This window comes from Stigmatopora argus, chromosome 19 (genome assembly GCF_051989625.1).
Source record: "Stigmatopora argus isolate UIUO_Sarg chromosome 19, RoL_Sarg_1.0, whole genome shotgun sequence".
Lineage (NCBI taxonomy): Eukaryota > Metazoa > Chordata > Actinopteri > Syngnathiformes > Syngnathidae > Stigmatopora > Stigmatopora argus.
In genome coordinates, this window is record NC_135405.1 from 6,767,875 (window position 1) to 6,790,160 (window position 22,286).

Genomic DNA, 22,286 nt, shown 5'->3' on the forward strand with positions numbered 1-22,286 from the left:
CACATAGCAACTCGTATTTATTGAACACCAGATTTTTTTTTTATGGAGGGGTTTTACACATATATTATCCAAATCCTACAAGAAAAAGTAATTTAAATATTTATATATATCTTTACAAATGTTCATGAGCCAGTCAGAGAGCTTGTGTTGACCAAAAACTGTGGTTTTGGAGAGTGTACAAAGATAGACATGGACATGCACAAGAAATAGTCATTGCTGAGTCACTGTCACAAAATGGCTCACTTGGACCCATCATACGCTTTACAAAAAATAAATTAAATTTAAAAAAAACCTCACAAACATACTCAAACATCTTGACACACATATCACAACGGAGCCTATAGCATCAGTTGTGACATTCAATGTATTCTTAGGAGAATTTAGTAAGAAATCGTATGAAGTTATGATATACAATGTCCAAATCTGACTATTTTCATTTGATGTTATTGCAGCGATGCAATATTTTAGTACACAAAATTTGCATTAAGATCATATATTAGTTGCAAAGCATTAAACCTTGCTAAAATTTAGAATCTTATCTTGGATATTATTTAATCATATGTGAGCTATTCCACGGACACCTTGGAAAAAATATGTCTTTATTGTGTTTTGAGGTGCTTTCCAAAACTTCAAAATTATTTATAATCTCATCAGAATTGGCAAAGAGGCACTTTTTTTTCTCTCCATCATATTTTAGCACATTACAAAGCATGTTGGGGTTTTCAAAAGTCTTTATCAATTATCCTTTATTCAAACAAAGTGACCTTTAGCCCTCATACTATAATGTATGGTAGATTTATGCTACCACTTGAGGCATTGCATTTAGCTTTGAGAATATTTATGTATGTTTTTGTTATAAAAACACACTCAAACCACTTTTGAATGCAAAATTTGAAAACTTTCTGAGGTGAGAGTTTATTAAAAATATGTATACTACAAGCAAATGTATATACACGCATTTTTTCCCCAGAGGATAATCTTTTTTTTTGTGGAACAGCTCACATGTGTACTCAAATATGAAGATTTCAATATTAATATCAATTTCATAAGAAATCTTACTAAACTCTCGTAAAAAAAAGTATTGTATCATTCCAGGCTTGGTTGGAAAAACAGTCGAATATTCTGCTGTTCACATGGTAAACAAACTGGTAGTAGGGTTTGTGAACTTAAAAAACAATAACAAAAAACAATAAAACAAAAAAACAGTCAGTAAGTGCTCTTTTGTGTATTTTCTGTTTGTGGAGTGTAGGAATTGCAAAAGCATTCCCTTGTGCGTTTAAGGTATGCTATTGTGTTGTCTCTTCAAAATGTTAGGAACCTGTCAATCAAGATCATAGATTAAACATGAGGCTTATAAATCTTCAACACATTCAAATGGTCAAATCCTTTCTTGTCAGGAAATGTTGTGTTGTGCAAATACCAATCCAGCAATGGAATACTGATTTTGAATGCCCGGTGTAAGTCCAGAATGATTTAACTTAATTAAATAAAGAAATAAATACACACATACGCACACATATTTACTCACACACTCGTACACGCACACACAGCTCCAAGGCACAGGGGAGCAGGCAGTTGGGACTACTCAGTCTTTTCAGTTTTCCCGTCTTTGCTCTGCGGCTCAGTTGCTTTCCGGAGTTGTGATTTTTCCGAGCTGCTGTTAATCTGTTGATCGGTTGGTCCGCTTGTTTTGCCACTTGAGTTTTTGTCCAGATAGTTGAGCATCTCGCTCAGGACTGTTTGGAAAGTGCTGAGAGCTGCGCAAACAGCCGGTGTGCCAAACCCATGAGTGATTAGACTGTTGAGAAGAAGATGGTAAATCAAATATAAGAACTATAGCAAGTGTGTTTTTGCAGACTCTCTAACTCGGGTTGGTTCGCGGGTCGCATTAACGTCAACTCGGTTTCATGTGGGCCAGACCGTTTTAGATATAATATTTAGATTTTTTTTTTTTTAGAAATGGATTAAAAGAACTGGATTAAAAGCCCTGAATATTCAGTTTTTTATAGATCTAAAACAATGTTTATTTTAGCTTTTTTTTAAATATATTTTGAGATTTTAAAAAATGATTTTTGAACTAAAAACACAGAAAAAATTGATTAAAAAATTACAATTATTGATTTAAAAGGGGGAAAATCAGGAAATTTAATATATATCTATACTCTGCATTTTAAAACAGAAAGTTGACACTCATGATTTACTTTCTCGGGTCGCACAAAATGATGCGGCGGGCCAGATTTGGCCCCCGGGCCGCCACTTTGACACCTGTGCTCTAACTAATTATACATTTATGTGAAATTGTATTCAATAAATCAGGGGGATTATCCGGCAATTTGATCACCCATTCGTCACCGAAAATGGCAAATTGGGATTTTTTTTACAACATGCACTATGACAACAGTTAAAGAAACAAAGCAAATTGTGTTAAAAAATGGATGAAATCAATTAATATTAGTAAATAAAAGCTTAAAACAATGTTTATTTTAACTTTTTTATATATTTTTGATTTTACAAAATTATTTTTGAACTAAAAACAGCTTAAACAGTACTACTAGCTACTGACGAATATGTGGTTGCTTTACTGCAAATGAAATTTGAAGTTGTCTTTATTTTCATCATTACGTTTTTCGTAGGAAGAAAACTCATTGCCGTCAATGATGTTTAACATTATGCTCATCAGTCACTGTTACATGATCTCATAGCACTCACTCTAATTAATTCTTATATAAATGACTCATGTCTCTTGCCTGGTTGTGGATTAACTCAAACTTTCTCCACAGGGAGGCATCACTCATGACCTTTCTGATCAGACAACTGGTCCTCCCACCTGAGCCTCCCTCATGAGGTTCCCATAAGAAACAGCAAAGCTGCCACATTTGCAAATGGCAAATAGCTCAGTAGAGACCAAACTGACACAACAATAGTTTACTTTAATTGATGCTAAATTTAAATTCTGCTCTAGCAGCGACACCAAGCTCAAAAAAAGAAATATTTCAGTGTTACAGAGTATTTTCTTCTGTTTTTTTTTTAATTACCTGAAGTGTGTAAGGTGTCTCTGAATATCCAGGTCCAGGATGGGTGTTGGTCTGGAGGAGCCCAGAGGAGAACGATCTTGGCTCAACAAATCCTGGAATTCCTTGCAAATTTGCCTGATAGAAATAAAACAAAATTTAGTGACCTAGATCTAAAGCGCTATACTGTTTTTTTTAAATAAATTTATTTAGTGTATGGGGAGGAATGTCTGATGTTAGGTTATGCTAAAGAAGGGATTTGGTTTATTTAAGACAGAAATAACAGCAATTAATTTTACCCTTGTGGCAATAATTTAAAATGTATTACATATACCAATAACAGATGAAAGAAAATTACGCTTTTTCACTATTTTGCAACAATGAAAATCAGTGCTTCCAAATGGTATATGCAATTATGATCTATAAGGTATATATATTAATACATATCAATTCAAAAATTCAGTATTGAAAGTATCAATATTTGAATATGAATTGGCCTGCAATCATTTAAAATGTATCACATTTACCAATAACAGACAAAAACAAATTAAGATATTTGACTATTTTGCAACAATGAAAATCAGTGCTTCCAAATGGTATATGCAATTATGATCAATAAGGTACATATATTAATACATATAAATTCGAAAATTCAGTATTGAAAGTATCAATATTTCAGTATGAATTGGCCTGTCAGTAATTTACTGTGTTTTAAATGTAAACATTCTCTCATGCAAATGTATTTGAATCAGAGAATGGAGCGCAACCTGTTTTTTTGGATGTGTGCTGAGTGTGTGTTGTGCTTGTGTGTCTTCTCACTTTGTAGCCAAAACCATTTTTTTCCGTGCGCTACTTTCTTTCGACTCATTGTGCTGCCGGGCCAAATGTTCGCCCACCGCCTTGCTGGGAAACTCTGTCTCACAGGTATAGCCAAAGTCTCTTGCCAGGTGGAGCGCTTCTCCTGCATACATATACATCACAGACTGATGAGAGGGATGCAGACGAAAAAAAATACACGATTCCAGAATGAAAACATTAAAAAAACTCACCCTCCACCAGGGAGGTAAGCAGTGTGACATTGGCAGCTTTTCTCCGTCCTGCCGGTAGGTTGAGGCCGAGACGGTCCAATTTCTCCCGAAGACAGCGACCGCCATTCTTTGACTTGGCTCTGAAAAAGAGTAGATGAGTTTTATGTCACGTCTTTTATATTTTTAGAAGATTTAGATTTCTCTCTTTCTTGGGAATTGTTCCAAAATACAACTCGTCTTGGCTAGAAGAGTCGAGTATAGATAAAGGAATACAGTACGTAGACAATATTTCATTGCACTACTATGACAACATCATAATCATAAATGAAAGTCGGAATAGATTAAAATGTGTCACTTTCTGTACAACTATCACTTCTTTAATCAAGCATATCTGCATATTTAATATGCTTTCAGGTTTTAATTCCCCTTGAGCTTCTTTACGTCTCTTGTTTGAGCATTTATCTTTCATGAAATACATACTATTTTGGATTCATGTCATTTTCATTTTTTTGTTCCACATGGATATGTGACAATACATGTTGCTAATTCTATTTAAATTAAGAATATGATGGGCATTTGGTGGGGGATCTTTGAGTTTGGATTGAGATTCATCAAACTACTAATTCGTAGCTTTTTTGGCTGTATGTTAAAATGTCTAATATTCCTGTATTAATTCATTCATTGTGGGGGAGCTGGAGCCCATCCCAGCTAACTTTAGGCCATGGGTGTCCAACTCGGGTTGGTTCGCGGGCCGTGTTAACGTCAACTCGATTTCATGTGGGCCGAACCATTTTAGATATAATATTTAGATTTTTTTTTAATAAATGGATTAATAGAACTGGATTAAAATCCCTGAATATTCAGTTTTTTATAGATCTAAAACAATGTTTATTTTAGCTTTTTTTTTAAATATTTTTTTAGATTTTACAAAATGATTTTTGAACTAAAAACACAGAAAAAAATGATTAAAAATTACAATTATTGATTTAAAAGGGGGAAAATCAGGAAATTTAATATACATCTATACTCTTCATTTTAATTTGATCCTAAAACAGAAAGTCGGCACTCATGGTTTACTTTCCCGGGCCACACAAAATGATGCGGCGGGCCAGATTTGGCCCCCGGGCCGCCACTTTGACACATGTGCTTTAGGCAGTAGCCCTGAATTGGTGGCCAGCCAATCGCAGGGCAGAAGGAGACGTCCAATGATTCAGCTCGCACGCATACTTAGCAGTAATTTAGAGTATTCAACCAGCCTACCATGCATGCTTGTTGGATGTACCCAGAGAAAACCCACACAGGCACGGGGAGAACATGCAAACTCCACACAGGATAGCTGGCATGAACCCTCATTCTCAGAACTGTGAGGGAAACCTGCTAACCACTTGTTCTCTGTGCCGCCAAATGTCTAATAATAATAATAATATGACACTTAAATCAAACTTGTGTAAAGTGTTTGTCTCTGAAATGGGTTGTTAGTTTACTTAATATTTACCAACATTACTTTAATCTTTATTATTGAACAGTATTATTCATTATCATCATAGTTTTTCTTCATAATTTGGAAGTTACCTGAGTTAACCATCAATCTAGGTCTGTCTGCGCTTTCTTTGTCTCGTAACCGCATCGATAACACAGCCAAGCCTCTGGTTCCTCTAATCCTCGCACGGTTTTTCCTCAGACTCGCCAATAGTGGTGCTGAACGCTACTCTACCGGCATATCCTCTCTTTTATCTGAGCTCTACAAAGACTCATGTAGCGCTCTTCAAAGTTCATTAAATAGATTAACGTTTGAAAAGTGCTCGACAATCTTCCTCAATTACTATTGCCCCTCTAAATCAATATCATTGAAGAACACTTGTTTTAACTGTGTGCATGAATGCAAAGTATACTGTGTGTCCTTAGTCTATACGTATAAGCGCTGTCTAGGGTCCTGTAAACGTAATGTGACATTTCTGTTAGTTTTTTCTTCACAAACCTGCGTAATATTCCACCCAGTAGAGAGGCATTGAGGCATTCCGGTGGTGACAGTCTTCTTTTCACCTCTGCAATGGTGACTTTGTACTTGGAGGTGGAGCTGAGTAGTGACAGTCGACCTGGTACCGAGCAAAACAGATCTGTCGGATTCACCACACAAGTTCCCCCTGCACAAAAATACATAACAATTTGTCAGAACAAAAGTACCACGTAAGATTTTTTTTCACTGTGACAGAAAGCAGAGCACTATTTAAAAGTGCAAGTGATTTAGTTGAAAAACTCAATAACAACAAAATTTGAGAAGAAAGTGGGAATGTGCCAAGATCCCGCTGAGCTTCTATGAGTAAACATAAGAGCCTATAAAATTCATGACATCAGATCTACAACCCAGCAAAATGTTATAAATTACTGTCAGACAATACTAATATTGTTTTCAAAAATCATTTAACTCACCCAAAACAATCATGTGATTGGATGGTTATAAATTTGAATTCCATCCAGTAGTGCATTTATCATTAAAAACGCTTTCAGAATTTTTGTACTAAGAACAATGCAGATGAATACATTTTCCAAATAAACCATATTTGTTACCTGGCTGGTCAACCAATACCATTATACCATAGATTTATTATAGTCATTTTGCAATGACTTTTTCCTCCATTATAGCTGACTACACTGTTTCCATATTTCCATTCTTGTTTTGTGACAAGAAATATGATTGCGCTTGACAGCTGACTAATAGCCTCCTTTTTTTCAGTCAATCACTTCCTTTTTATATTCCTATATATGCAGACTTCATACACGCAAAGTTGAGCTTTAAACTAATATTTCTATGTGTGAGCAAACAAAGCCTCACTTTATCACTTTACATTGATAAGCTGCTATCAGGTGCTTGCAAAATCTTCCATAAAACACTGAAGGCTCTTATTTATTAACTGTATCTGAATGAGTCTTTGCTTTCCTCCTGGAATATATTGTATCGACTGTTCAAGATGAGAGAGCCTATTATTAATCAACTTTCACTTAAACTAACGTGCCAAGCATCTAAAACACAAGGTTGCTGCATGTCTGATGTACTGTGGGCTATATTCTATTATTCATCTGCCTCATTATCAAACCTAACAGCAGGGTGTGTCGCTTTGTTATCAGGCCACGCCGGATGTGATGGAAATGGAGAGAAAGATGCCATTTAGGCCAAAGAGAACAAGAGCTGCAGGCAAAGATGCCCACGCCAGTCATTTTTGGGTGGCCAATGTGGGTACATTTGGCCACCAAGATAGGCTCTCTAACCTACATTTTACTGCTCAAAATGTATTATTCACAATCAGCACCAGTGTGTGTTACATTACGAGAAGGCAGTTGAATATATTTTATTTCTAGGAAACATAGCGGACCTTATTTCAAAACATACTCATAAATAATATCTAGGTGCTAAAGTATTATAGTCTTGATATCCTCAGCACAGATCAATGCATTGTATATGATTTTATAACATGATTTGCAATACTTTATACAGCAACTGGGTTGTAGGGGAACTGTTAATTCTATAATAATCGATCTTAAATAGAAGATATTTAGATGTTATTGCTCCAATTCTGATCATACTAATAACACGTTTTCATAAGATAGAGTGAGATGAATCAAGCTAAAGGTTAAACAATTGGAAAAAATAAAAATGCCTTTGCTGTTCCCATGCTTTTGAAAAACTGTGATTACTAAATTCAGTGTATCCCTTAAATCACATGTGTCAAAGTGGCGGCCCGGGGCCCAAATCTGGCCCACCGCATCATTTTGTGTGGCCCGGGAAAGTAAATAATGAGTGCCGACTTTCTGTTTTAGGATCAAATTAAAATGAATTTTCCCCCTTTTAAATAAATGATTGTAATTTTTAAATATTTTTTTCTGTGTTTTTAGTTCAAAAATCATTTTGTAAAATCTAAAAATAAATTTAAAAAAAGCTCAAATAAACATTGTTTTAGATCTATAAAAAATTGAATATTCAGGGGTTTTAATCCAGTTCTTTTAATTCATTTATAAAAATATATCTAAATATTATATCTAAAATGGTCCGGCCCACATGAAACCAAGTTGACGTTAACGTGGCCCGCGAACCAACCCGAGTCTGACACCCCATGCCTTAAGTCATTGTGCGACATACATTCAATAATTATTAGAAATTTTATGTTTATTATATATTTTTTCAATGAAATGCTCTCATAGTTACAAGAGACAACATTGTTACATTCTTATTCACTGATTCATTTTCAAAGCTGTTTATTCCCATGATGGTTGCGGGGGTGCTGGAGCCAATCCCAGCCAACAATGGGGACTAGGCCGTGAACACCCTGAATTACCAGCCAGCCAATCAAAAACTAATAATAATGCCTCCACACAAATACATACCTAGAGACAATTTTGAGTTTTTAGGAAACTGGAGTACCCGGACAAAACCTATGCAGACTAATGGTTGATTTAAAATGTGATGGTTGCGAATGTTTGTAATTGTAGAATGACCAGTAACTACTTAATCTGCGCATGCGTCCGATTCCACTCTAGTATGTGACCTGTCTGTCAGAATCACGCGCTCTGACAGGGGGCGCGCGCCTCTGAAAGCCGCGGGTTCACATCCTATTAATTCCCCTAAAAATGTTTTGATACAAAGTAGTTTGTATTTTATGTTGCCAAGGGCAATCGAAACGAGCTATTGCTGCTAGTGCAGCGAGCGAAGCGTGCGGGCCCAGAGGCGATAACGGTATTTAAGCAACGGAGAGTAGCCTCGGGCTGCGGCGCGAGCGGCGGGCGGGATCACACGCGGAATCAAGCGCCTTTTTAAAACCAGTTTGCCAGGGAAATTAAAGAAAAAGAACATGGGCCCAATGTCATTCTTCTCATAGTTGAACAACAATGTTTACACGCGGCTTCTTGCTTGGCGGAAAAACGTGGGAACGACGAGGTGATGTCACGCGCGGAACCGGAAGTAGGCCTCGCACGGTGGTTCACTCGTTGTCTCGCGGTGACGGCGACAGGCGTCCAATCCATTTTGACGTGGAGTCAAAATGTATTGGACGTCTCTGTTGATGTGGGTTTTAATATCAATGATATTATTTTCAAAACACACCGTAGATGGGGTGGCAGTGAAAGAGTTAAAAGTGCAGCCGGCTTTTAATGGCGAATGCGTTCCTTGACTGGTTTTCATCAAAAGGAGGAGGGTGGGGGTTGTATATGTGAATATTCATGCCTGCAAAGCCGTAGTCAGAAAGAACAACATTAATATGATCTCGGCTGAATCCGGGGCCCCGCTCTACATTAGCATATCAAAGCGTGCGCCCGAGGCGAGAGAAGCTATCGATACAGGAGTGCGAACTAAAGCAAAGATTATTGGTTGTGATGGTTGCGGCGGCTGAGCTCAGGGCCAAATACTGCGCACCATTAACCGAATGTGATAGCGAAGGGATTCCCGCGTCAATCCGAGAGAAAAGCCCCCAACACCTCAGTAGGCCCGCCTGATGAAAAATTAAAGTGGAGACACGCAGCTTTCCTCTCCGTATGGAAAAGCGCGCCGGCCTGATGATTTTTCTAACAAACACACGCATGAGTTCTTTCAAAAATCGCAACACTTTGGTAAACCAGAGGAAGGATTGTCGTCCCAAAAAACGGACCTATAAATGATCAATATCCTTCAGATTTTTTTTTTCCAATAAGTCAAATATAAACAATTGACACTGATTGCATTTGTTTACAAATTGATTTTTAACTTCACATCTGATAAAATCTGATGATTTCTAAGAATATGTTCAGAATGGCATTTGATTAAGCTGCATTGAACCTCATGATATAATAATCAAATAATTCTGCATGCAGTTATTCCAAAATACTGTTGATTTTAAAATACTCACAATACTCACACTCTACATTATGATATCCCATAATGACTGCAGTCATTATTTATACCATCTGTTGTTTTCATTTTCATGAATTTCATCAATTTAGTAGAAAATTAGGAATTCAATTGACCAAATTGAGCCTTATCAGTTTTATAACCAAATAATTGTGCATGTAGGTATTCCAATCTGCAGTTTTTATGGGATATCAAATTTAGAATATTATATTTGATACCCCACAAAGACTGCAGTCAAAAAAACGACCCGTACTGATATAAACCATGATAAATAAATCCCAAACAAAATATTTAGTAAAGGGGATTCTCTTTTCAAGGCATTTAGTGACTGCTAAAGTGATTTAGGCTGGAAATAGGCGTCATCAGCATGTACCCAAGCGAAAGTGTAATAAACTGACAGCACACCAGCCGAGTGTTCCGGAGTAGTGTTTGCTCTCTTGTCTTGTCGTGTCAGAACACGAGTGTTCACGGCCTGGGGTATACAACGCAGCAACACAAGGAAACATAAGACAAGTGGAAGTGGGTCTTACCTCTCCGGATGACGCCCCCTTGGCCGTTGAGCACGAGCCCACACTGTGCCTCCACGGAGCCCTGTGGAGGGAGACGCGCTCATTAGCTGACGATCACTTTGTACCCCTTGTTTGAGCAAACTTGGGGTGATCGAGGACAACAAGTGCAATCTATGTGTGAATTGCTACAGTCACATGGAGCGTCAGATCAAAATAGTGAATGGATATTTAACATTTTTTTTATTGTCTGATGGACACAAAGCAATCACTATCCATCAATTTCTAAATAGAATAAAGAGAAAATCTTAAGGCAAGAAACATGAAATAATGATGTCAAAAAATTGGGAAGCGTGTGATTTCTGGCACCCAATCAGTGAAGAAGGGCAGTTATGGAAATTGCAGATTATTTGTTCCCTTATTTATCATTAACGAACAATTATCAATGTATTTATTTTTAACTTGTGGATGTGAAAGGGAAAAGCCATTTTTTCCATAAAATTGTTGTTTTCAAATATAAGATTTACTGAATTAAATTTACAGGATGTGATTGAGTTGTTGAATAGAATTGTGTTAACTGACACACTGCACGCTTGAGTGTTACATTTACAATTATAATTGTGATTGATAAATTAATTGTCCTTTACATCCTATAATGCACAATGATTTACCTTTACATATTTCATAGCGTAAAAACATTTTTAAATATAAAACAAATCCAACACTGTTTATCATTCAACAGATTAAATAATTGTATTTGGTTAAAAAAAAATCCCAGACTGTTTATCATTAAACAGATGAATAATTGTATTTGGACCTCAAAATAATATTTTATATAAAATCAAAATTTCAATCTACCCTGAATATGCCCATATACATAAATAACTACCTATACATTGGGAGGTTGACTATTTTTCAAAAATGTATTTTTACTTCCCAAAAAGCAATAGCCTTTCACATTTATTAAAAAAATGAAATATATAATATCTACAAGGTCCAACCTGTTGTAGACTTAATAGCTCGTGTGTGCATTTTAGTCCAGATCAGCACTATCAACATTGTCATCAAGAAAGAAGAACACGCTCTTTTTATTCAGAAACACTTAATCCCCCGTGCGAGCCTGGAGGCCTGTTCCTCCTGAAAAAAAAGCCCCCCCATTATAATAAAACGGGGAAAAGGGAGCTTGTTGTATGTAGTTGGTCTTTTTTGGGGGGTTTGAAGGCTACATATAAACCCGGCTCCTGTTCTGTTTCTTTTTATTCCATTGCGGAGCTAAAGTGATTATTAAATCAATATACAAAATGCAGAGATCTTGCATGAATTAACTTAGTAATGGTGGAAAGGTGTGGCAGCTGCTTTTGTTCAGCATGAAAATCTCTTTAAGTCTCTCAAAAGATGACAGTGGGCTCCACGGAACCATGGACGCATCTGTTCCGTCCACGCTTTGTGCGAGCTCAGGTTCACAGAGCTTTTCTTTCTTTTTTTTCCCCAAACCGGAGCTGGTTTTATACCATCCAAAGGCGCAAAATATAATTAAATAAAAGAAAAAAACCTCATGCAAGATGCAGAATATCCATTTTTTTAAATGCCATGCCATAAATGTACAAATCTATTGCTTGTAATAGATAAATAATAATATATAAATATAATAATAAATTAGCTGGAGAAACTAATTGCAAATACTGCATTTTAAATTTAAAAAAAAATGTAATATTGAATTACAAGCTTGATGCGTGAACATAACATTTCTATTTGTTCATTAATGTTAACCTAATGTCAGGGAAATTGTTTCAAATTTTGTAAATAATGCCATCATGTTCAAATATGGTTGAAAGTTGGTCAACATACTTAACAGAGGCGACATTATTTGTCAACGTGTTTAACTAGAGGCTTGTTTAAATGAGCTCAGATGTCGTTGTATAAGTAACAAAGTTGATTGACGTTAAGTCGGTAATTGGATAAACTATGGTGCTTTATGGCACTCGAGCAGGGGCATTGTGTCCACAAGCCCGATCCGTTAATCCGCCCTTGACCGCAGAATAGAAACTAGCCGCTTTTCTTGAAACGCGCGCGCGCACACACACACACACGCACTCACATTCACATCCAGCCATTTTTCTTCCCGACGAGTTCTTTACATCCAAAAGATTTATGTAAAATCTGGGTCACGTGTGCGCGTGGAAAAATAAAGGGCGGATTTGACGAGGATTGTATAGACTGCCAGTCAATTAACCTTTAGAAAACAGACGCCTGGCTTTTCAGGGGCGCGGCCCCCGTGCAGACTTGACATTTACTTGTTGTACGGTCACGTTCGCTACTTGCTGGCGAGCAAATGATCTCGAGATGATATGCAGTATTATTCGCTTTTTCTCCATAGACCTTGCAAAAGAACCTATACACATGGCGAGCGAGCCAAGTCAGCAGACTGGCAGACATCTGGCGTCCTCTTTGCCTCTCATATTTCGGAATTATGCTTGTAGTGGGGTGGGGGGCATGGTGTCAATAGTGGGCCAGTGGAGCATGGATGCTTGGGTGGGGTGACCTTAGTAGACTAGACTATGCTAAATGGGGACTACCTGACTAGACGAGAATACAAGAAATATTGACCGCATTGCCAAACTATTATGGACATCTTAACAGTACTGCCATTTGTTGGAAAAGACTTCCAGTGCCCACAGGATTTGTATGGATCAAACCACAGGAGGAACCAGAATTGGCCATATGCCTAGAGAACCCACGTGTCAAATTTGGCCTAAAAATGGCTGCAACTTAAAAGATTACAAAAACTTGGGTCCTGCAGGCATACTACAATGTTGGACAACATTTAATGAAGTGTGTGGTTAATTTACAACTAGATTATGATAATTTTCATTGTAATATTGCTTTGCTTGATACTATACTATACTACCCTATACAGTACCATACCATTCCATGCCATACCATACCATCCCATACCATGCTATACTGTATCATACCATACAGTACCAATACCATCCCATACATTCCATACCATACCATACCGTACCATACCGTACCATACCATACCATACTGTATCATACCATACCGTACCATACCATACCGTAACGTACCATACTGTACCATGCTGTACCACACCATACCATACCACACCATACCACACTATACCATACCATACCGTACCATACCGTATTATACCATACCGTATCACAGCATACCATACAGTACCATACCATACCAAACCATACAATACCATACCGTACTATATATACTCTGCCATGTTATGACATGCTATTTGATACTCCATGCTATACTAGCATGCTGTACAATATAACACTATCCAACAAAACACCATAAACTACACTGCAGTGCTCTTGACTATATTTTGACAATTGTTGGCTATAGTATACAATATAACACTGCAATAGACAATATCGCACAATATACTTCACTGGATAGACTGCTATTTTAAAACAAAATCATGTAATCTACGTATTTCTTTAATTATATCCTTTAAAATCCCCTATTGTAGTGTCTCTGAAATTAATGAGTGAATGATTTCACTTAATGATCACAAGTGACATTCTTTCACCTATTTGTCCTTTTGTCAGAATAAAAAAAACAAAAAAACCTTTTAATATACTATTTACAAAAATATAATGTTTATGTTTGAATTAGGCAGTGCCCATCAAATGTATTGTTTGTTGCCCATCAAATGTATTGTGATGCTGCATGTGAAAAAAAGCATGTAGGGCTAGCCAAACATAAATTTAAGAACCTTTTTTTTAAATTAAAAATTAATGTATTTTGATGTTCTTAATGAACCATAAGCTTTTATCACATTTTTGTTTGTTGTCATTAAATTGCTTACTTGCAAGAAGTGATGTGTGTGTGTGTGTGTGTGTGTGTGTGTGTTAGGTCGAGGAATGATGTAAACAGTGTATCATCCTATATCAGATGAGTTGGGATTTGTGTGTCTGTTTATTTTTAGTTGGGATTTGAAAAACGGGTACCTGCAAGTCGTCTCCGCCCGTGGCAAGGCCCAGGCCGGCAGCAGGCAAGAGTCTCTGGTCCGGATGGTGCATCCCGACGCCGTAGGCCTGCGATCCGTGTGACGTCATAATGGAGAGGTCGTGTCGCCGGTACGCGTCGAGGCAGCCCAGCTCTCGCCGCTGCTGCTCGTCCAGACACGACGACTTGAGCGCCGAGCGCGCGTTGTGCAGGTTGATGAAGTCTGCGGGCTCCCCGTGGTGGATCTGCTGGTAGTACTGGCCCGAGTGCAGCGAATTGAGCCCGTAGGCCTCCGGGGCCACGGCCGGGTGCGAGTGCTGGAACTCATAGTGGAAGGACTGGTGGTGCAAGGGAGTGTACTGGTGGTTGGCCGAGAAGTAAGGAGAGGCGAACTCCGTGCCCGCCGACGCCGGGTAGGTGAGCGGGGACGAGGAGGAGTAGGCGACCGAGGAATTGGCCACGGACTCCAGGCAACCGAGCTGCATGAGCCGATAGCTGTTTGATCCGTCGTGACGTATCTGCGGAATAAAGAAACACAAGCGGGCTGTGGGAACCGTGTCATTTTAGCAGCAGCAGCCGCCGTCTCCTCGCACTGGCTTGGAGAGGGGTAAAAAAATAATAATACGAGAAAAACAACAACAATGACAACACACGCCCTGACAAAAAAATACACAACTCACAAAGTGCGTTCTTCCTCGCTTTTAAAGCACCTAAAGGAGATGTCATCTCCAACGACCGGCAACAGGAGCTATCATTTTCCTTTTTCTTTCCTTTTATACACCCCGTTTGCTGCCTTTCAAAACTAAAATTATTATTTTCTTATATTCTCCAACACTTTGCTGCTTCCAGTTACTCCCAAATGGATACACGCACAATCACATCTTCTTCTACATAAGAATAAAAACCATTTTCCTGCTCTCTCCATGTCCTTATCCCTATTTAAAAATAAAAAAATATATTTTTCTCTATTTAAATACTCCGATGACTATTCCTCCGACACCCCACAAACAAATCCACCCTAGTAAAAACCTCAATTGACTCCATTTTAATTAATTAAAAAGCGCATTTACCTCTGCGTCGTGGACAAGTCCCGGGAAGGTCGCTGACATTGTGTTTTTTTCCTCTCCAAATGAACCGGTTTTGTCCCTCTCCTCTCCGACGATGGTTTAAAAAACGCGTTAAAATCCCCCAAATGTGCGTTAAATGGAAAAAAAGTCTCCCCCCTCGCTCGCTGTGTGTGGGTAAGAAGGGTAAGAAAAGCTGGTGCAAGGCGAGCGTCTCCCCTCTGCACGGACGGGGCTGGCTCACGGATTTTGTACTTGCAGGGTATTTCTCGGCTGATGTCGTAGGTCCCTTGGTAATATAGAAGTTTGGAAAATTAAGCATCAGCACTGAGGAATGGGAGGACAATAGACGGAGCGGAGCATCCCAAGAGACCAGGAATAAATATTGTATCTTCGTCTTGATAAGGAAGCACGTGCTGATTTCAATATTTTTCCCCGTTTTTTTGGGCGGACATTTCCTTTTTTCACCCGTTTGTGCATGCATGGGCTTCTGCTCGCTTTCACTGTGAGGTTTTTGTTTTGTTTATAATGCTCTTATGATTGTATTGCATTTTTTTTCTTTTGCAAATGAGTGCGGATTTTGGACTCGAAATGTAAGTTGATTTTTGTGTATTATAGCGAATATTTTCAGGTGAATAAAATTGAATTTTTAATGTTTAGAATAGATCTTATGATGGAGAGCAGGGGGGATTTGGGATGTTTTTAATAATGGGGAGGATTTTGCATTCAAAAGAGGGTTTTTAAACAAAAGGAGTGCATTTATGAACGTTTCTTACAGGTTTGTGGACCATTTTGCTAAAACAATGAATTGCATATGTAATTTTGAATTGTATTTTCATTGTTACTACTGTTATTTTTTTTAAACTATATTTTCAAAATACTATTTTCACTTCTGATGCTTGGACAAAATCTTTCCGATTCGATTGTTGCTGTAATGATTTCATATCAGAACACATGCAATTTATTTTTCATTGTAGGAAAAAAAGGAGTGATCGATGCACAAAGCATTTTGTTAATAAAATTCATTTCAAAACAATATCAATTTCCCATCGTATTGTATCTTTACTAACTGCTCTTATGCCTTTTATTTTCGATTTTTCTGTGAATCTTTTTTACTCTTTACTCACCTGCTTGCGCCCTTGGGGGGGGGGGGGGAGTCTACAGCTCTTGCAAGGATATGTTAATGCACGGTCTATTTTTCTTCTTCTTTTTGCCTTATTCGTTTCTCATTGACTTTTACACTGTAAAATAAAAAAATGCAAAAGCAGGTGAACATGCACACGAATAAAGTGGCTAATATGAAACAACGGTGCACCGTGGGATATCTGCAGCCCGTTTCAGGAATACATATAGCTGTAGACGTTGCCCTTGGGCAGCCTAGGAAGAAACAGCAATACAAAACGTGAAGGCGAGAAGGTAAAGCTTGCGGCCACAAGCCTGGAGAGGAGCAAGTACTATGGTGGAGATGGAGATGGGAGGGGAGGAACACGCACTGTCGAATAACTGTCACATTCTCTCCCATTCAGAGCAAACGCATGGGCATAAATGGTGGAGATAAGCCCCAATCAGTCTTGTTTTGTTTGGTGTTTTTCTTGCTCGTCAGCTGTAAGCAAAGCCAATCTTCATGTGATATTATTAAAAGTGCAGACTGCTGACGCCCAGATGCCTCCATTGACTCTACACTTTAATTAAGCAACTATTTAACCCTCCCATCTGTTCCTGCCTACATGCACCCCTCTTACACAGCCATCACTGAAATAATAACAACAATATTTTTCATACTGCACCAGAACAATAAAAGTATGTGTCTAAACAATATGATTATATTATACGTGCTGTTTGAAAAAAATGCAATTGAAGTTGCACACTTAAGTTTTTCTCTTTTTGTATGAATCAGTAACACTTCCACATGTCATCCATTTAAAAAGTTATCAAGGCCTTTTAAAATATTTTAATTAAGCATTGGAAAGATTGTTTTTTTTTTGCCCTCTAGCTTCCCACATCAGCTCCACGAAGGCCGGTTGTCACATCCCGGCTAGGTATGTAATACTTAACAGGGAGGCGCGTAGAATGGAAGGATGCAATGGATGAATGAATGTGGGAGAGGGAGGGGGCTGGATATAGCAATGTGATGCTCTCACTTTCCTTGGATGCATGATAAAGTTGCGTTCTGGGAAATTAAACTAAAAATAATCAATTGGACATCCAATATTGCAATGTGAAGATTTATTCATTTTACAACTATCTTTGTAATCCACGAATTAAGCAAGATTATTGAACACCTGATTACTGAATAGGAAGCAAAAGGACTTATAAGCAATGAGACATTTGCATGGTCCTTCTAGGTTAGGGGTGGCGAACATGCGGCTCTCGAGCCACATGCGGCTCCCGTCTAAAATGAATGCGGCTCTGTGCTTTCTTATCATATTTTGTATATACTGTGGCTCTTTCCCTCGTTTTATGTTTCTTTTATTTTTATTCTCTCTTAAAACACACTCAAATTCATTGGGAGCAATTAATAACAAATAATAAATTACATTTAAAAAATAATTTCGCAGATTGGATTTTTTTTAATGCTTCTTTGACTCTCATTGTTTAAAATTTTGGCTCTTTCTATCAAACTTGTTCACCACCCCTGCCCTAGGTCCTAAAACTGGTGCCCATATAGTGGTCCTGCTGTACCGGGGACTGGAAGTGCCGCATGCACCAGATGCGAACTGATCTCCGGACAGGAGCCAGTCCATCTGCTGCCTGACGAGGCAGGGAAAGGCCCCAAACCCAGTAAAGCCCACAGGCGAGAATTTTGATCAGGCCATTGCTTATCTGCAGGGGACTGCAGAAGGGGTTTGTTGGTATATTTTTAGAACAAGTGTGAGAAAACAATTGAGGATTACAGTTAAAAGTGTGAATGTGCATAATAATAAGGTCCACTTAATATGTGAATGAACGGCTTGCATAGTTATTTTATTAGGATATTGAAATTCCAACTGCTCCTTTAATATTTCCTTTTTTTTCTTTTTCTTTTTAAATCCTCTAGGTTTAAGTAATTTATTGTGTGGAACTCATAATGAGTTTTAATGTCTTTGTCCGTTCCATGCAATTACAGGTCTCTTCATTAGTTATACTTTCATGCCATTCACATAAAAAGTCAGAGGTATTAATTTAATAATATTTATCTTTAAGGTTGAAATGCACAACATTGAGAGGCGTGCATATATTTTGTTCCACAAATTTGGCATATCCAGGTTCTATGTAGTAATCAAATAGTAGATAACCATTGTGCGTGTTAAAGAAAAAAGTATAAAAGTGCTATGTGCGTCTATAACCTCAGTGCGCATGCGCCCGTCTTGTTTTCGTGCCTATTTTAATTTAATTTAATCAGTCCGTTACGCCCAACCTGCGAGTTTTTTTGTGTGCATGTGGACTCCCAACTTTTTTCATCACAAATAACGACTGGTGTGGAGTATAAACAAACAGACTCGACGATGTTGGTCCTCATGATAATAATAAAAAAGCAATTAAGAGTATAGTGTCTGACCTAGATAAAGGATGCGCCTCGGACTGGAAGCACAGGTTAATATGCAAATATGGATCTGCTAATTGTAGGGATTTAGTTGTCAGTTTGCAGAGGGGAGGGGGTTCTGGGGGGGTCGTCGCCTTGTTTTGCAGCAAATTAATTTCTGTTCATGCATGCATGTGCGTGAGGTGAGGAGGCAGGAAACAGGTGGTCGCTGATAGTCAGCGAGAAACAGATTGACCAATAGAGAGAGAGACATCTTTATTGACCAGTTTGCTCTTCAATAGTGTATTCGTTGAAAATGAAATAAATCATCCACGTGACCAAACGGTTTATTAGCCTATTATCTGATAACTTCAGCAAGATGGGCGTCTGGGTATCATTGGTGGTCAGAGTTGCCAATTAGTGCGTTTAATTGTTGTTCTTTGTGTGTGTAATTAGTCCTGAAGTCAATTGAGAGGTTTATTGAGGGCAGACACGTGTCAGCTGCTGCTGAAATAGTGCAGTAAAGGCCAATCTGCCACCAACGGACAGCAACTCAACCATATTGAAGAGGCTTAATCCTTCGTCTTCATAATCATAATAATGATGGTAATAATATTAATAATAAAGCGCGCTCCGAAGTAGCCCATTTTTTATTGCCATTTCCTGCGCAGCAAAGTTGTTTATCTCCATCCAAGCAATCAATCCACGCTGTTCCACACGGTCAGTGATTAACAATATTTTTTAATAAAAGTCCACAGCCATCAAGCCGCAACCGATGCTATAAAATTGATCTTAAAACTTAACTTCAGCAGCTGTTGGCTCAGTGGGCCTGGTGCGCGTGCGTCTGTGCGTGGATCGATGCTTATTAACTTCTCTTTGCCAGAGTTTTTCAAGATCACACGGAAGCCAAAAGTCTCGCCAATATTTCTCATCTACTTTTATTGTAAAATGAATAGTAATGCAATTAGGGAATGATTTCATTCATGCACTTTTCCTATTCAAACATTTTAACTGTAAATGCCTACATTGTAGCGATGCAATCACTCGAAAAAATATAGCGATTTTGATTGACATAAAGGCCTGTCCCATACAATTTAACGGCAAATCCTCCAAAATAAAATGTTTTGGCTTCAGTAAATAAAGAGATTAATATTTCCTTGATTAAAGACATAACACTGCTTTTTTGGGGGTCATCGCTGAAATGGCACGCAAGGCTGCACTTAATTTGAAGGTCAATAAATTCGTTAAATTTTGAATTGGCAATATTTTTTCTCTCTATGTTGTACATGTCCTAGCCAGCAGAGGACGCTAGTTTGGCAGTGCATCCTGGGGGGGAGATTAACCCACTGCTTTCTCAAGGCAATCTTTTGCCCATAATACACACATGCACGTCATATTTAACACATGCAAACAGGCTCTACATTGGTTTCACTGTGTAATTCCTGAGTAATAACTGCAATCTTTAAACACAGAGCTGTTATGGTATATGTTGTAAGTGATAATGTGTAGATTGCATTAGGGAGATAAAAGACTAATAAAAAAGGGCTTATATGAGTAATGATAGCTTGAATTTTTTTTGGTTTGAACCTTAGGAAAGCTACTTTAGATTGCTGATAATATATTGTGAAGACTAATATGATATGCATTAATAGCAGATTACTGTTAGATTGCGGCCCTTTAAAAAATGTTTTTCTAGCATTTAAAGTTGATCTTGAGTATATTTGGTAAAACAGTTGATTTCATCATGCTACCTCGGTGTAAAGAGAATAAAAAAGTTACTAATACTTACAAGAAAATGTACCTGAAAAGTTGCTCCAAACTGTTGTCCTCTGTGGCATCGTGCAAGACATAACAATACTGTATCACTGTTGAGCTCTGTTCAAATCATTAATTCACTTCTGTGTATTTTTGGAGACTTTTGATTTGGTTTTTGGTTCTTTTTTCATGCTTGAGGAGAAAAAATATATATACCAAGTTCTGAAAGTCAAAAACACAAATGACAGATATATAAAAGTCCCATTAAATCATCTAGAGCACATGTGTCAAAGTGGCGGCACGGGGGCCAAATCTGGCCCACCGCATCATTTTGTGTGGCCCAGGAAAGTAAATCATGAGTGCCGACTTTCTGTTTTAGGATCAAATTACAATGAAGAGTATAGATGTATATTAAATTTCCTGATTTTCCCCCTTTTAAATCAATAATTTTAATTTTTTAATCATTTGTTTCTGTTTTTAGTTCAAAAATCATTTAGTAAAATCTAAAAAAATATAAAAAAGCTAAATTAAACATTATTTTAGATCTATAAAAAACTGAATATTCAGGGCTTTTAATCCAGTTCTTTTAATCAATTTATTAAAAAAAATCTAAATATTATATCTTAAATGGTCTGGCCCTTGTGAAATCAAGTTGACGTAAAAGCGGCCCGCGAACCAACCCGAGTCTGACACCCTTGATCTAGACAGCTAAAAAATGAATTGAAACAGGCTATAGAAATACAGCAGAAAAACAAAATGAATGAAAACTTGAAATGATATATAAGTTGAATCTTAAACTACATTAGCAGGTATGAATATGCTGCTGTAAAACTATAGTATTTTTAGCAAGGATTTTAGCATGCTCATTAGGTGAGCAGTCATACTATTTTAAAATAATACAAGGTTTAATAACCTGGAGTCAGTTGGTAATCGACATACACGATCCCCCGTAATGAGGAGCATCTGAAAAGGTGCAGGGCAATGATGCATCCAAGTCCAGACTGTGTGGTTGATTGATAATCTTGGATGTGTAGTTCAAGTGTGGGCATTTAATTTGACCAAAAAGTCCACCTGAGAAACAGGAAAACTTGTCAAAGTACTAACTACAAATGCTCATCCATTTTCCTCATTTGTTCAAAAATGTAACTGGTAGTTATGCCCTTTTAGTTTTAACCAAGATACCGAAATTACAAAAATAAGTAGAAATAATATTCTAATAAAACAATATTCTGTTTGGCATATTCTGCAATCTGCTCTAAAGGTATTATTTTATGTTATCTATCCTTATGAAAACAGATCTGATCTATAGATCATTGTCCTGTTTACGTACATAAAAATGGTTCGCTAAAGTAGGCCTATAACTCCACAGAATACAATTAACATCTGCCACTCACTTGCAAGATTACATACATTTATTCCAGTGGATCCACCTACCTTTAACATTGGGAAAAGAAATGGAAGAACACTCTTTTATTGTCATTATAGCATTGCCCAATGCTCCAATGGCAACCTGAGGGTTGAATGTGACTTTAAACTATATTAGATGCTGCAGTGCTT

General features: G+C 37.6%; 1 protein-coding gene across 9 annotated transcripts in view; it reads right to left on the minus strand.

Annotated features, from left to right (window-relative positions):
• tfap2d (transcription factor AP-2 delta (activating enhancer binding protein 2 delta)) overlaps positions 1–22,286 on the minus strand; it is a 67,083-nt gene continuing 44,797 nt past the window's right edge. For 6 of the 9 annotated variants that reach the window (XM_077587344.1, XM_077587348.1, XM_077587347.1 and 3 more), the window contains 10 exons: positions 21,643–21,800; positions 20,764–20,951; positions 16,600–16,713; positions 14,411–14,926; positions 10,445–10,505; positions 6,018–6,183; positions 4,061–4,179; positions 3,831–3,972; positions 3,036–3,149; positions 1–1,798 (listed from right to left, as the gene is read on the minus strand). In XM_077587344.1, coding sequence (XP_077443470.1) covers positions 1,582–1,798; positions 3,036–3,149; positions 3,831–3,972; positions 4,061–4,179; positions 6,018–6,183; positions 10,445–10,505; positions 14,411–14,893 — 1,302 coding nt within the window. In that variant the 5' untranslated portion in view covers positions 14,894–14,926; positions 16,600–16,713; positions 20,764–20,951; positions 21,643–21,800 and the 3' untranslated portion in view covers positions 1–1,581. Of the gene's footprint in view, positions 1,799–3,035; positions 3,150–3,830; positions 3,973–4,060; positions 4,180–6,017; positions 6,184–10,444; positions 10,506–14,410; positions 14,927–15,478; positions 15,952–16,599; positions 17,822–20,763; positions 20,952–21,642; positions 21,801–22,286 lie in introns of those variants that run through there. The other 3 variants (XM_077587343.1, XM_077587350.1, XM_077587341.1) reach the window with 3 other exon arrangements.